This window comes from Alosa sapidissima, chromosome 17 (genome assembly GCF_018492685.1).
Source record: "Alosa sapidissima isolate fAloSap1 chromosome 17, fAloSap1.pri, whole genome shotgun sequence".
NCBI classification, from domain to species: Eukaryota; Metazoa; Chordata; class Actinopteri; order Clupeiformes; family Clupeidae; genus Alosa; species Alosa sapidissima.
Window position 1 is genome coordinate 32,126,594 of NC_055973.1, and position 10,580 is coordinate 32,137,173.

At 42.2% G+C, this 10,580-nt stretch overlaps 1 protein-coding gene across 4 annotated transcripts; it reads left to right on the top strand.

Annotated features, from left to right (window-relative positions):
• The first annotated feature begins 418 nt into the window (after positions 1-418).
• zgc:112982 (uncharacterized protein LOC503771 homolog) lies at positions 419-10,334 on the top strand. Of its 4 annotated transcripts, none has more exons than XM_042067156.1 (11): positions 419-616; positions 1,737-1,783; positions 1,888-2,514; positions 3,241-3,918; positions 7,644-7,816; positions 7,930-8,026; positions 8,144-8,204; positions 8,499-8,629; positions 8,869-8,977; positions 9,518-9,632; positions 9,866-10,334. In XM_042067156.1, exons 2-11 carry the CDS (start codon positions 1,743-1,745, stop codon positions 9,877-9,879), a joined length of 2,046 nt encoding a protein of 681 aa, XP_041923090.1. In that variant the 5' UTR covers positions 419-616; positions 1,737-1,742; the 3' UTR covers positions 9,880-10,334. The 4 variants fall into 4 exon arrangements, with proteins under 4 accessions (XP_041923090.1, XP_041923091.1, XP_041923092.1 ...); XM_042067157.1 differs by having other exon boundaries at positions 7,647-7,816; XM_042067158.1 differs by lacking the exon at positions 1,737-1,783.
• The last annotated feature ends 246 nt before the right edge of the window (positions 10,335-10,580 follow it).

Here is a 10,580-nt window from a genome sequence, read left to right on the forward strand (position 1 = left end):
GGCCTACTTGTTGAATAGGACAGTTCCTGGTAGGCTATTTTACTGCTAGGGAATTCTAGAAAGGAGCAGAAAACTTGATAATGCAGATGTGTTTTGTGACAGAAAGCAAAAGAATACCATACAAGTAGACCTGTCTTAAGATGTTTTACTATTTGCAATGAAAATAGGCTACAAGACCTTGAAAACTCAGTATGACATTAGACAACACGGGCTAGCGTATTTCTTTGTTGATCCTAAACAAATTTCAGTAGGGATACGTTTTTCATGGGTAAGTGTGTGCTGTTTTGTATATTATATATTTTTACATACTGTAAAAAGAAGAATACAAACAAAATCGGTGGAGTGAAACATACTGACTGTTGGGGCGCTGTAGTAAATACAATGTACATTTTTGCACCGGAAGTGTGTCAGGGCTGAAAAGACGGAAGCTTCTTCAGCTAAACGTTAACTCGGCCGAGCAAGGAAACTCTGAAAGTGTTGTCTGAAAGAGTATTTAATATTAGCGTATTATTGGATTATATAGTAAGTATGTATTATTTTTAAATCTTTCAAGTGACTGGTATTTTTGGTGGACATATCTTCCTGAAGGAAGATAGCGAGCTATCTACGCGCCAAGGTAAATATGTCCTGCCTCATTCTGTTAGCAAGGTATAACACCACCAATTATCACCACTTTTGTTCGGAACGTTTTTTAACACTTCAAGATAACATTTGCTAAATGAACCTTACATTTTCCAGTAGCCATAGCTGTGTAGATTTGAACAAAATCTAGTTTGGTTCTTAACGGGAGCATTTACTGCCTGAAATATCCGATTTTGTTTACCACGCTCGGAGTTATAGTGCTGGCCTGATGGGTCGCCTATTTACGCCGTTTCAACTGCACATGAACGGTTAGACCGAAAATTCTCGTCATGAAATTAAAATTCCACTGGCGCTCCAAGCGGATGTATACACGCAGCCTTACAACACTGTTTACAGCTCTTCGAGTCACGGTAAAATGTAATTTTTGGTACATAGCTAATTTAGCTACACCTATGGTGTGGATGCTTGCGTTTCTTTAGGAATCCGCCGTCTTGGTTTGTATAGAAATGGATATTAAGTGACACATACACGCAAGACGGCGGAAATACGGGACCGACGGGAATAGGGGTAGTTCCGAGATAGCAAGGATATAGGGGTGGTTGTGCGACACTTGATGCATAATTTTATCCAAACCAATCTAGCTTAAGAGATCGAGTCTTGGTTGTCTTTTCTATCGATAGTATGTCACGAGTATTGTAAAACACGTTTTTGACGTTGTGGTGTTTTACGTTTGTAGTAGACCCATGTTGCTGCATGGCATTACTGAATGCTGCATGACATGTGTGTGATTGTTTACGAAAATAGTTTGACAAAGCACGTGGCTCTGTCTCATTATGATGAACAATTTCACTAATATCAAAGATCCTTTCTCAACCGTTTCTGCTAATATTAAACCTATGACTTTAGCTTGACCACCACCACCACTACATGCAGCACTCGTTCTGTCATGATGAGTGCACTTCACAAATGCTGTTAGGTTTATCCATGTCTTGGGTTTCCGCTTTCCGGTTGGATTACTTCAGTTTGATCACCACACCACATGATCCATCATTAAACTGTCCTTTGTTCATTTATGTTATTATTGCTATTCATGATGCAAACTGATAAGAACATAATCTATATTTCATAGTCGTAACATTGTCTTGTGGTTTAAGGTGCAAATGTCACGACCACGTTCAAGATCACCCATTAATTCCTACAGGTAGCAACGATTAATTAATGTGTAACATAAATTTATTCATTTAATACCCTTATTATTTACCCACTAAGTTGACATAACTTAATAAATGTTTTACATTTGAACAGAAACACTGCAATGTATAGAAGGAGTCCTGGAAGACGAGATGAGAGAGCTTTTTCAGACCAGTATGTCCCTGGCCCACCACGGAGGGTTCCTGAGATGCATGGCCCCCCTCATTGGAATGATGCACGCATGTCAAGGGAAGGACCGCCGAACGAATGGGGCCGGTTCAACAAAGAGTTCATGCCACACGGCGACAGAAGACCACCGTCACCAGAGGAGTATAAGCCCAGACGTTCGCCCCCTGAGTATTTGAATCGTCAGAGAAGCCCCCTCAGGCCACCACCTTTGGGATATGCAGAGCGGAGGAGGTTATCTCCAAAAGTCTTTGACGAAATGCAAGGCCATTCTCCCCGACGGCTTCCCAAAGAAAGACAACCATCACCGGCGTTGGCTTTTGACCATCACCACAGACGCCCATCCCCTGACTGGGCCAGGAACGAGCATGGCGTTGGGCACCATGAACGGCAGGAGGGTGGTCCAGGCAGAGGCCAGAGGGGACCCCGAGGAGCCAGCCCCAGAGGAAGATCATTTAATCGGTCACCAGAGAGGAGGCCGGATCGGTTGGAGCATGGAAATTACCCTGTGGAAAACAACGAGCATTACCATGCCAGGAGCCCCTTTTCAGATAGGTACAGGAAGAGTAATATCACCATATCATTAAATGACCTATCGGAAGGCCCCAGTCTCAGCGCAGGAGACGAGAAGACAAGAAGACTGATAGCCATCCCATAGAAGACAACTGAAAGCAGTGCCCATACCCAATATCTTCCGCACATCTCTGTTCTTCTCATTGTGTATCATCAACTATACTTACTTATTTTAACTTGGCTGACGCTTTTATCCAAAGCATCTTAGATATGTAAATTATTACAAGGGCCAGTCTCCCCCAGAGCTAGGAGTTAAGTGCCTCGCTCAAGGGCACAATGGTGGCAGCTGGGAATTGAACCCACAACTTTTTCTGGCTACTACATGCTAGTCCACCTTAGCCACTACACTACCGCCCCAGTTATACCTTTTGTGAATGAATTATCAATTTTATGTGCACTATAATACAATGGTTAATTTAAAATTTGATTTGTCTGTTAAGTTTGCAAAATGCTTCAGTGTATATTTGATTTGTTGTCTTTTAGCTTTAGTTTTAATTTGGCATTGTGCAAGAGTAGCCTACAGTACCTGCCACAATACATCCCTTATGAAATGGCTTCATTTTTGCGCTGTAATCAGTTAGTCATGTGGTAAGTATGCTGTAGGATGAATAGTTACAGATTGTATAACTAGGGTTAGTAGGTATCCAAACGATTTAAATCCTTACGTCTTATGCATTGAACATTATTGCCTGCTCTATGTCAACACAGGTTACAACCCAAGAGGTCAGACTTTAGAGACCATCGCCCGGATAAAAGATCCAGAGATATGGGTCATTACGAGGAGCACAGTGGCCCTCAGAAGCCCTACAGCCGAAGTCCAGGCCGTGCACCTGTCATTGTAGAGCACGACCATGGTATCTCCCAGCATGGAGCAATGAACAGAGGTGGAGAAGGAGACCGAAGAGAACATGTCCAACATGCAGGACCTCCACAGGACAGACACAGGAGGGAGCCAAGACATGATGCGCGAGAGTCCTCAAGGATGGAGCCTCCCCCTAAGAGGAGGAGAAGTCCTCCTTCTCCTCCTCATCATCCTCATCCTCCTCCCAATGTTCGAGCAAGGCAAAAGCAGTCATTAGAAGATCATGATCTACCACATCAATTCCAGGAACGGCACACTGGTGCACCGGCTCTGGATGTGGATTTGAGGCCAGACAGAGTGGACCATGGAAACTACTCAGGCCCAGCAAAGTGGGAACAGCAAAGGCCAGATGTCAAACAACAAAGAGGCAATACCGGACAGGAGATTGCTCCGCCAAGGCCATTGTTTCAGCACAGGAATCTAAACGTGAACAGAGAGACGCCCACAGTGCCAAGAGTTGATACGAGCGAACGAGAAACCCTCAAGATCAAGGTGGACATGAATCGCCCCACGGGTCAAGACAGGTATGGTCTTGTCATTTCCAACACTATCAGGTATGGTTGAAAGTTCATGCTTCCTTTCTAAATCATGCTCTGCCCACAATCCTGTGTAAAAGGATTCTTCTCAAATTCAGAAGACTTATCGTGAGGCACAGGATGAACAATTGAAGTGGACTGAAGTCACTGAATGGCGGAAACGTACTTCTCTATGGCAAAGCAGATCCAGTCATAATCCAAAGAAAATCATCACTATCCTCCTCATCATATTTCAAGGAAGTCATCCAGACAGCACAGAGTCATATTCCCTCGTCACGGCAGAGTGTAACCCTATAGGTTTTTCGCAAAAAGAAACGAAGAGATGGTGAATAACTGATGATGTCTTGAAGTGAAGTCACATTTCATGTGAATGGAGTCATTCTGAACTGCAAACAAATACTACAGAGGACATGCCACTGAGAAGACTAGGAATACGCTATGGACTTGATGGAAAATATTATGACCACAGCAGACTTATCAAGAACACCAGATGTAAAGTATGGATTAGAGAATGAGAATGTAGAGGTTGAAGGAAATTAAGCCCACCCTTTGAATATGTAAACACGTCTTTAGCAAGCTCTACATTCTAACAAGACATTGTAAATGGACATGACCAAGAATGAGCGCCACTTTTTTTTTTTACTTGACATGAATTTCTTACAGTGGTGGGTGATATGACATCCATATTTGATGAATGAATGACTGCCAAGTGCCAAGAAATGAAAAGAAGATGGATGCAGACACAGAAACAGTGGGAACAGTATTCCAACCCAGATTGTCCATGAGACTGAATATCTTTGGCCTCCCTGTGTGAAACTTGTATGGTTTTATGAAAAGCCCTTTCTGCATTTCACTCACCATGATGCAGTTCACTCAAGAAGAAGGAACAAGTATGATTGTGTAAGGCACTGCTACATTTTCTGGAGGACCTAAACCAGTACTGCACACCACTTTTCAGCAGATGGAGAGTTTCTGTATCAGCTGGGGAGTCAATATACTCTCGTCACTCTGAAACCCACCATATGCAGAGTCTTTGATTGCTCACTCTCCATTCTCAACAAGTGTTAAGGCATTTGAGCAATATTTGTGTCCATGGTGAAAAAGGAATTTCTTGGACACCAGTTGAACTTGAGGCCACGATCAGTCTGGATTTCTGACATGACAAGGTATTTTCGAGGATGAAATGGACTTCCCATCAGAGTGGTCAAGTTTAAATGCTCTTTTGAAATAGGGCTGTTTCCCGCCCACCTCTTTTTCCGCACTGGTTTTGCAAGGGAGATGTGTCCACCAAAATGCCAGCACTTGCCTAAAATATAGAAAAACATGTAAATATTTATTTTTTTAATGTAAGCCTATTTTTATTTTGTTTTATCCTTGGTAGTTTGCCCTGGCTTAAGGTAAGTCAGCATGTTATTTTTGCCATCAAGACACCAGGTGGTGGTATTCTCATTCAGTTTGATGCCAATGATAATCATCTAGGCGAATGGATTTCTCCTGAGGCAAAGGTTTGCCCAACCACTTCTGCAGTTATACATCAACTAAATGACAAGAATGCCTCCCAAAGGTATGCAAGAAGAATTGCAGAAGAATTGCAAATGTTTGTGCTTTTTCGAAAGAGGCCATTATCCATTTTGAGTACAAGGCCAATCTATCCGTAGACTTGGAAACTTGACATGTTAATCTTTTTGGACCAGAGTGACTCCTGGCTATTGACAGTTGCCAATGATGCTTCTCTTTCTATGGATTATGAAACCTGGCTGGGAGAGTTGAAAGAGTGTCGAGACTTAATCTGACTTCTGTACAGAGCAGTGCATATCTGACATTTCTTCAAGAAAATCTTCAAGAGTTGGAACTAAACTGCAGAATAATGTGTGTGTCTCTCACTCCAACAGCTGTTAATGTCCCATACAGAACCACTACATCAATACAAGTCCTGAGGGTGAAACTATAACTGGATTGTCAACTGTAGATTAGTAAAGCACAACATTTTCAACGCAATATCAAGATGGACACTACTGTAGCAGAAGAAAACGTTGCTTCCGTTTGACAACTTTGAGTGAAAGACAAAAATACTATAGTTGTGAGTGTCGATGGATGTTTTTGATATTGACTCCACTCTTCACCCAAAAATAAAATCAACGGGACTGTAAAGTAGTATGAAGACTTGCCCCTGGGCTCTATACAGATTTTTCCATTTACTCCATGGTTTCAGATGCCCTCACTTAAAATGAAATCATGCTGTGGCACTAAAGCAGGAATGTTGTTTCTGGGTGCACCCATTTTGTCCTGCATTTTAACAGTCTAGAGGAAGAAGTCAAGACGGGATGCACCAGGTTCTTGACCAGCATTCAAAAATAAGAAGAGGAGTTCAACTGGGATAATGTAAATTCTGTGGATAAGTTACTGCAGCAGTATTTTCCAGTCTCTGCACATAAAGCATGGTGAGCTCAGCCTGCTGAAAGAGTGCATTTTACCTGGTTTGAGACTAGGACTTCTAAGGCAAGGCATTAGGAACGGCAGCGTAGAAACCACACCAGCCCGACTAGCCACAACGCCAATATGTCAACTTCTTTCACCTCTAAGAAACAACAGAGGAGGAACACATCTGAGTTTCTCCCCCTCTTTCTTCTGGGCTTCTGAAGAACCATACAGCTAGTGGTCAGAAGAACCATACAGCTAGTGGTCAGAAGAACCATACGGCTGAAAAACTACTGGATTACGGGAGAAACATACATGACCTGTAAATGTGACAAGCATCATCGACACGGACACTGCAGGTTTCAGGATTCATCATGGCATTTCTGTGGAAGCTCCTGATCTGGTGGCAACCAAAGACCAGGTGGCTCAGATCCCACCAGCTCATCAGCAGTTCAGAGGAGAAAGTCTTAAAGATCCACACTTGGACGTTAGGAGTTTTAAAGATGCACACTTGGACGCTAAGAGTTTGAGATCAGTGCTCTAGCTGGTCTGTCTACGAGGAGTAGTTACATTTCAGTGGAATCCAAAGTTCCAAAAACCAAAGGATTATCTAAAGAAAACCCCACTGAGGAGGAACAAGGATCCAGAACGCTCTGTGGATGGATTTGTACGATGGGCAAAATTGGAAGGGAAGCATGATCTTTTACCTGCCTTTGCCCAGGAGGGGGAAATAAGCATTGAAATCTCAAAAGCATTAAAACCATCCTACTACACATTTCTTGAACCCATACTTCTATGTCATCTGTTCCTTTACAAAAAATCTGTCTCCATGCAATCTTACATTTTATTTAGACATGCATTATCTATATGCTGATACTTTTAATGTACCAAAAACATTCATAGAGCCACAAATACCACTGCCGAGCCTTATTTCCCCTGAGAAGGTTTTCTCCATTTCTGTGTTTCTCTTGCTGGCTAGGACTATGTTGCTAGGAAATATATTTAGATCACTGTCTGATTTTAGCACACTGATATTTTTCTACTCTGGTAAGTTCATCCTGCAGACCTTGGTAAGCAAGCAGTTCAAACATAACAGGCTGACTCTCTTGTCAGACCAACCTTTTCTATGTTGAAACTTAAGGCTACTTCAGATAATGATCATTATGACTCCATAGCTTTAGATTATTATCATATTTATCCGCCCACCTGCTTGATCATTAAAGATTTCAGACTGGAAGCTGTAGTTTTTTAGAGGCCCAATGTCACTTCCTGCTTCAACTTCATTTCTGTACCAGCAGCTCTTCCGGCCACAACTCCGACAGACAGCTGTCTTTGGACCTCGTCAATGTGGGTCGGCAACGACTGGACTTCTTGCCTATGCTGGAGCATTCCGGAACCTTCAGGGAGACCCAAGTGCACACTGGGACTTTTGCCCAGGAGATAATAACTTTGGTCCATCAAGTCAAAGGTTACTTTCTCAATTCATTTGTTTACTGGGAATACTGAGAAAACCAACACAATAGCACAACCCATAGATGTCACAGCTGTCTTTAGATCTTGCTGCTCTTTTTGTCTCTCCAGAAATGTACTTTAAAGGTGAAAATGTCACCCTGAACGATCGCTTCTCCAGTGTTATGACTGCTACTCCAGAGGAGGATGAAGAGCCTGCCATGGACAGGTGAGGGTTGTTCGTTGTTCTCTGGCCTTTTTGTAGTTTTGTGCTGTGCGAGAATGTACGTCCATTCATTTTTATTCAAGGTTATATCTAACGTTATTGATGTTTCGTCTTTTGCAGAAGGATAAAAGTTTCTGTACCCGATACAATGCCAATTTTCTCAAAGATTGAGAACATGCAGGTGAGATAGCAGAGATCTCAAAATGTGTGTGAAAACTGTGACCTACTATGGATCTCTCCCTATTCATTTTCATTGGAGCCTGATCTTGTTAGTCCAAAATAATGGTCCAGAGTCGTTACCAAAACAGCTGCCTATTGGCAACTGGCGAGACTTGATTGCATCTCATCCAAATAAAATATCTATGAATTTGAGTACTTGAAGAAGCTTGTGTTGTCTTGAGTGTATTTCACTGCTTAATGAGACGCCTCCATCCCCTGCTAGATTGGTCATAACTCCTTTGATTATCTTTGACAGGCACAGAAAAGGCCGCAGACCTGCGATCCTAGTGACCTTCGTTATGACCTTGAGAGGCGAAGACAGGAACGTCTAGAGGGTGTGAAGGTCACCATTACTGGCGCCAGCTTCTCTCAAGCTACGCCTGAAAGGTTTGTATAGTATGGCTTAAAATATGTGCATACTTGTGTCCACCCAGTGGTTGTAATCGTGCTGACATACCCGAGAGACTTCAACTTCTTACTACAATTGATTTCATATGGGAGGCTGGTTGCTGTTGTGTCCATATATTTTCAGTTTTATAATAAACTGCAAGCTACTTTGAACTATTTTACCAAGCTATTTTTGTTATGTTTAAACTATCTTAACTCATCTTCTCCTTTCTTTCCAGTGTGGAAACTGAGCCTGTTTTTGAGGAGGATGAGAGGCTGGGTGTTGAAGAGGACGACCGCTGGGCTGAGGAGGCCCCCGAGGGTCGGAGGGAGTGGGGTGGTCAAATGGTAAGGTTCATGTGTCTGGAATATTCCAGTAGATCACTATGTTTATACTCATAAACACAAAGAGTTATGAATAGGTTGATAAATTGTGTGGTGGCTATTGTCACTTGAGTGGTAGAATGCGAAAGAGCTTTACAATGTGCTTTACAAAGTTTACAAACAATAGAACAATGAATGTCATTTTAGTATCCAATAGCAATTTAATGGTTTCAGTTATCATAGTATATTTTACACAATGTAAAGGGACATGTGCAGAAACCTTCGCATACGCACCAGAACTTTTTTGTGCTCACCAGAAACTCTCCAGAAACAGGGGCCATGGGACAAATTTGTGCTTCTACTATCTGTAGCCGATAGTTTCTTGTGCTCACCAGAAACTCTCCAGAAACAGGGGCCATGGGACAAATTTGTGCTTCTACTATCTGTAGCCGATAGTTTCTTGTGCTCACCAGAAACATGTATAATAATTTTTTGCACTTTTCCCTTTCGGGACTCCATACTTTTCCAAGTGTTTCTCACATCTCTTGTGCACCTACATGACAGCCTGACATGCGTCAGAGATTGCCTGGACCAAACCGGCGGAACTTCAAGCGCAGGTTTAACCGCCCTGGGGCTGAGCCCGGCCCCAACCGGCGTCAGTATCACAACAATGCCAACGGTTCGTACTGCTTAAACTGCCTTATGATAACCAAACAAACCTTTAACAAAGAGGTCCGGCTGTTGCACTGTCATGTTCAGCTCTGTTCTAACCACACAGAGATGTATTGTATGTGCTTTGCGGTCAGTATCGTAAAACATAACACATTTTATCAAGTTTATTAAACAGTAACGGTTTTCAATTTCGGGTTTGCCAAGGATGTCTAAAACTGATCAACTTGTCTGTTCCTTAAGGCGCCAACTGGTAAACAGTAGACTCGAGAGGGGTGCCAGTGTGTGGAGAAAGGAGAGAACCTGGTTCCACTGCCGCTTTCTTAAGAGGCGCATGGAACAGTGGAACACCGGAACATAGAACGTGAAACCGCTCTCTGTTCTGAGCATCACATCAATTCAAAGAAATCCTCATGTTGTGAACATAGTTCAGCTCTGTGAGACCTTTTTAATCAAACAGACTTGAAGGACCTACTGTAAATACCCTGTGTCATGTGTTGTGCTTGTTTTATTGTCTTTCATAGTTTGTGATTAATGTAGAGAAAATAACATTTATTTGTCCAAGTATGATTTGAAGATTGATCAATACTTACTAATCTTTTCTTACGCTACAGGTTATATTGTTTTAATGACACTGAAAATATAAAAATTATTTGTTTGTTTATTTTTTGCCTTGATGTGTCCCATCGAATAAACCAGTTCTTTCCTCTGGCGTAATCTTCTGTGATTCAGCTGCTCTTGAGCTCTTAGGATCGGAATCCTAGGCTCCCCCAGATATAATTTGAAGGTTTTAAAGGCCTTCTATTGAAAAGGCCTGAGACCTGTTTTGGTTGTACTTGACTAGATTCAAGTCCCCTTTACTTTGGTCAGACTCAAGTGGTTTTACGTTTTCTGATAAAACTTGAAGACGTAATAAGCTCAGAAAAGTCGTGTATGGTTAGAAATTATTTTATTAGGT